This window comes from Nicotiana tomentosiformis, chromosome 11 (genome assembly GCF_000390325.3).
Source record: "Nicotiana tomentosiformis chromosome 11, ASM39032v3, whole genome shotgun sequence".
NCBI classification, from domain to species: domain Eukaryota; kingdom Viridiplantae; phylum Streptophyta; class Magnoliopsida; order Solanales; family Solanaceae; genus Nicotiana; species Nicotiana tomentosiformis.
In genome coordinates this window covers 40,784,905-40,790,283 of record NC_090822.1, presented here as the reverse complement: position 1 = coordinate 40,790,283, position 5,379 = coordinate 40,784,905, and the positions used below count along the sequence as shown (strand labels likewise).

General features: G+C 42.2%; 2 protein-coding genes across 2 annotated transcripts; one reads left to right on the top strand and one right to left on the bottom strand.

Moving 5' to 3' along the window:
- The first annotated feature begins 482 nt into the window (after positions 1-482).
- Positions 483-1,130, top strand: LOC138900891 (nectarin-1-like). Its single transcript, XM_070188538.1, has one exon. The coding sequence runs from the start codon at positions 531-533 to the stop codon at positions 1,008-1,010; it is 480 nt and encodes a 159-aa protein (XP_070044639.1). The 5' UTR covers positions 483-530; the 3' UTR covers positions 1,011-1,130.
- Positions 1,131-2,446: 1,316 nt separating this feature from the next.
- LOC138901313 (uncharacterized) lies at positions 2,447-3,043 on the bottom strand. Its single transcript, XM_070189069.1, has 2 exons — positions 2,707-3,043; positions 2,447-2,604 (listed from the first exon to the last, which is right to left on the bottom strand). The coding sequence occupies exons 1-2, from the start codon at positions 3,041-3,043 to the stop codon at positions 2,447-2,449; spliced, it is 495 nt and encodes a 164-aa protein (XP_070045170.1).
- Between the last annotated feature and the right edge of the window lie 2,336 nt (positions 3,044-5,379).

The window sequence follows — 5,379 nt, the reverse complement described above, 5'->3', positions numbered from 1 at the left end:
CTGTCTATGTATGCGGTCACTATGCGGTCCGCATAACTGTTATGCGGTCGCATAATACACTGCATAACAGTTATGCAGTCGCATAGGAATTTTTGGCCAGGACATGGATTGACGTGTATCATATATATAGCACAAAGCTTCGAATAGAAGAAGATATCTTGGCGCTTCCTGGATTTGGAAGAAAGGAGAAGACCGTATATAGCCACCAGCCTGAAACAATCTGCAGACGAGATGAATCTAGATACAGAGATTCTAGGATTCGGTACGAACCCTATTCGGGGCCCATGCATCGAGAAAATGGTTGGAGGCTAAGGACAACCCCATATGATAGAAAGTTTGGGCAACGGAATAATGTGGTACCGCATCGAGCAGGGAAGGAACCAAAAATGTCAAAAGTCAGTGATTACCACCTTAGGCCGAAGCTCGCTGATTACAACTTACACATCATGTATCATAATGGTTGGTAGTGCTCAAGGATATGGGAAGCAAAGTAAGATAAGAAAAATTTCACGGCTGCTGATTTCTCATCAATGGCCATATCCAAGGCAGGAGATACTAACAACACAATGGGTTCTTCAGTGACCGGAGCTAATGTCATAAAAGTCCCTGGCCTTAACACACTCGGCGTATCCCTTTCTCGAATTGACTATGCCCCTGGTGGTATTAACCCACCCCATACCCACCCACGTGCCTCTGAAATGGTCTTTGTTTTGGAAGGTGAATTGGAAGTTGGCTTCATTACTACTGCCAATGTACTCGTCTCAAAGCAAATTACAAAGGGCGAAGTTTTTGTTTTTCCTAGAGGACTTGTCCATTTTCAGAAGAATAATGGCAAAGTTCCAGCAGCTGTTATTTCTGCTTTCAATAGCCAGTTTCCAGGGACTCAGTCAATAGCAGCCACTTTGTTTGCTGCTTCACCAACTGTGCCAGATGATGTCTTGACCAAGACTTTCCAAGTTGGTACTAAACAAGTGGAGAAGATTAAGTCTAGGCTTGCACCTAAAAAATAGAAATGTTTTTAACTTACTTTATATAATTTCTGTATCCATTCATTTCTTGAGCGGGTGAATTTCTTTTAATTACAACTTGTTTCTCTATTGTTTAACTAATAAATGTGATTTCTTTCTAAATCTTGCTCCAAAATCCCCTAGACCCCTTGATCTCTTTAATTAAGGAATTTTGTTTTTATGCCTCCATTAATGGTTATCCGAACATTTTGTAGGAAGAGAATGTCAAATCAGTGGGTGAGTTCCTTAACATCTTGGGTCTGCTTAGATAACGTAAATAATTCTTTTCCTGAAAATATATATGGAATGCAAATAATCAAAGTAAGTATGATTTTAACATGGATTCTGAAAAATATAATACCGTTGTCTTATCTTCACGAGATTAATTTCTATACACTGCAGTGAAAAAGAATATTTACTGTATCATATGTAGGATCTATTAATCAAACTTATTTACTTTGGAATATAAAACATATTAAAGTACTATCATTGGGGGTGTTTTTAATTTCCAAACACTAGATAAATGTTTATGAAATACCAACTTCACAAAACTGGAAAAAAAAAAAACAAATGCACGACAGCGTCTAAACTTACTTTTTTTACACCCAAAGCAAATTTTGCATATAGTAATTATTATGACAGTGACAATCGTAATAATGTATAATAATGACTCAAAAATTCTTGACATTTCAGAAAATGAAGTAGATATATCATTAATCAAAATGGCCAATTAAGTTTATCGTATACTTTTGGATTTTAACGTCTAAGATACGTACATTACAAACTTATAATTAAGAAATTGGCCTACCATCTTGATTTGAATTATGATGGGCAGGATTATGGACATAAGCAGAGTTTGGCTTTCTTTATTCATCATCATAAATAAAAGTTCTCTCTCTGCAGAGCCAGGCTAATTAGGCCAGTTATCTGACTATAATAAACGTGCATTTGCTTTTGTTAGTTTCTTTATCATAACCATTAAAACCCTAATCTATTATTCTTATTTTATTATAACGACGGAATTCGGCCGAACTTACGACAACAACAATAACCCAGTAAAATCTCATTAATGGGGTCTGGGGAGGTTAGTGTGTACGCAGACCTTATCCCTACCCCAAAGGAGTAGAGAGGCTGTTTTCGAAAGACCCTCGGCTCAAGAAAACAAAAAGACAAAAGGAGATAATATTAGTATCACCACAACAATCATAGGAAAAATAGGAACACCATGAAATGGAGAAGAAAGATGCAAAGCAAAAACGATAGGCCGAGGGCCTGATTGTGAGAATATCTATGGTATCAGACTACATGTCGTAGCATGTTTTATTGATATATGCCATGATTGGCTTGTTATAGTGTTTGGGCTGAAGGACTCCCTCCGAAGTCTGTACACACCCCTAGTGAGCGCAAGTATCTACTGAGTGCGTGTACCTTACCCCTACCTAATATAGATAGAGATGCTGTTTCCAATAGATACTCAACTCAGGAAGGGTAAGAAGAAGAGGAGGAAAGCAAGGAAGGAAGAAAGAAGGAAGAGAAAAGAAAAAGGGAGAGATAAAGGATAAGTAGTACCAAATAATAGCAACAGGGAATACAATACCTGAGGCGAACAAAACCACATAACATAATGAAAGTCTAATAATATGAAGGGACATGCGTGCTACTCAGACTATCGGTGAACAACTACAAACTACCCACTAACCTTCTACCTTAATCCTCGACCTCCACACCCTCCTATCAAGGGTCATGTCCTCAGTGAGTTGAAGCAGCGCCATGTCCTGTATTATCACCTCTGTCCAGTACTTCTTAGGCCTACCTCGACCTCTTCTCAAACACTCCATGGCCAACCTCTCACACCTCCCAACAGGAGCATCAATGCTTCTTCTCTTAACATGTCCGAACCATCTCAGCCTCGACTCCCGCATCTTGTCCTCCACCGAGGCTACTCCCACTCTATCCCGAATAGCTTCATTCTTAATCTTATCTCTCCCGGTACACCCACACATCCATTTCAACATCCTCATCTCTGCTACTTTCATCTTCTGTACGTGGGAGTTCTTGACTGGACAACACTCAGCCCTATACAGCATAGCCGGTCGAACCACCACACTTATAAAACATACCCTTAAGTCTTTGTGAAAAATTCTTATCACATAAAACACCGGAAGCCACCCTCCATTTCATCCATCTTGCTCCAATGCGATGTGCGACATCTTTGTCAATCTCCCCATTACCTTGGATAATAGACCCGAGATACTTAAAACTCGCTCTCTTGGGGATAACTTGAGCATAAAGCTTTACCTCTACGACTGCTCCATGGGTCCCGTCACTGAATTTGCACTTCAAGTATTCTGTCTTGGTTCTACTCAGTTTGAAACCTTTAAACTCCAAGGTCTGTCTCCAAACCTCCAACCTTGCATTAACTCCGCTTCGCATCTCGTCAATCAACACTATATCATCAGCAAATAGCATGCACCAAGGCACCTCCCCTTGGATGTGTCGCGACAGTACATCTATCGCCAACTCAAATAAAAACGGGCTAAGAGCCGATCCCTGGTGCAATCCCATCACCATAGGGAAATGCTCTGATTCACCACCCACAGTTCTCACCCGAGTCTTAGCATCATCATACATATCCTTAATCACCCTGATGTACTCGACCGGAATGCCGCTAATCTCCAAACACCTCCACAGGACCTCCCTCGGGACTTTATCGTACGCTTTCTCAAGGTCAATAAACACCATATGCAAGTCCTTCTTCCTCTCCCTATATTGCTCCACTAATCTCCTTACCAGATAAATCTCTTTCGTAGTCGAACTCCCCGGCATGAATCCAAACTGATTCTCATAAATAGGCACGCACCTCCTCACCTTGGCCTCCACCACCATCTCCCAAACCTTCATAGTGTGACTCAACAGCTTGATACCCCTATAATTGTTGCAATTTTGGATATCACCTTTGTTCTTGTAAAGAGGAACCATTGTACTCCACCTCTATTATTCGGGCATCTTCTTCGTCTTAAAATTAAAATTAGACAGCCCAGTGAGCCAATCCAAACCTGCTTGCCCCACGCTCTTCCAGAATTCCATCGGGATTTCGTCTGGCCCCATTGCTCTGCCCTTGCACATCTTACGCATCGCCCCTTCCACCTCCTCTATCGTAATTCGCCTATTACTCAAAATCCCGCCGACTCTTGAAGTGCTCCAACTCACCCAGCACAATGCGTATATCCCCCTCCTCGTTCAACAGTTTATGGAAGTATGTTTGCCATCTTCTCCTAATAAGTGCCTCGTCCATCAATACTTTGCCATCCTCATCCTTGATGCACTTGACTTGGTTTAAGTCGCGGGCTTTCCTCTCCCTCACCTTGGCCAACTGGTACAACTTCTTGTCCCCGCATTTACCCCCGAGCTCTTATAACAAATGAGCAAACACCGTGTTCTTAGCCGTCGTAACTGCTAACTTTGACCCTTTCTTTGCCTTTCTGTAACACTCCCGATAAGTCCTTTTTTCCTCCTCGTTTGTACTCTCCACTAGCTTCAAATAAGAAGCTTTCTTAGTTTCCACTTTACCTTGGACCTCTCCATTCCACCATCAGTCCCCTTTATGACCCCCAGGAGAGCCCTTCGTGATCTCTAGCAACTACCCTAATACAATTCGCAGTTGTGAACCACATACTAGACCCGTCCCCCCTACTCATCCAGGCCCTCATAGCCAACAACTTCTCCCCTAACTCCTGAGCTTTGTCCTTGGTCAAGTTACCCCACTTGATCTTAGGTTGCCTGCACCCCGCCTTCTTCCTCCTACTCCTCTTGATCTCCAGGTCCATAACTAGGAGCCTATGTAGGGTCGTGAGGTGCTCACTTGGGATGACCTTGCAATTAGTGCACAAACCTTTATCGCATTTCTTGCAGAGAAGATAATCAATCTGAGTTGGCCATTGAATTCCGGAAAGTGACCAGGTGCTCTTCCCTCTTCGGAAAACTCGAGTTAGCTATAATTAAATCAAAAGCTCTAGCAAAATCCAACAGTAAATTACCTCCCTCATTCCTATCCCCAAAACCGAACCCGCCATGCACATCATCATAACCCCTAGCACTACCCCAATATGGTCATTGAAATCTCCGCCGATGAACAACTTCTCTGTGTGCGAGATACTATGCACCATCTCGTCCAAATCCTCCCAGAATTGCTTCTTGACCTCATGGTCCAAACCTACCTGAGGAGCGTATGCACTAATCACGTTTACAGTAAACCCACCAACTACAAGCTTAATACTCATCAACCTATCATCTACCCTCCTAACCTCGACCATGAGCTCCCTGAGGTCCCTATCAACTAAAATACCTACCCCATTCTTACCCCCTAGCGCTT

Bases quoted from the DNA above. Each gene is read 5' to 3' on its own strand.
- LOC138900891 (XM_070188538.1), top strand. From the start codon at position 531: ATGGCCATATCCAAGGCAGGAGATACTAACAACACAATGGGTTCTTCA.
- LOC138901313 (XM_070189069.1), bottom strand. From the start codon at position 3,043: ATGAAAGTAGCAGAGATGAGGATGTTGAAATGGATGTGTGGGTGTACC. The intron at 2,605-2,706 runs GTTAGTGGGTAG...TGTTCGCCTCAG, and splicing joins GTCGAGGATTAAGGTAGAAG to GTATTGTATTCCCTGTTGCT.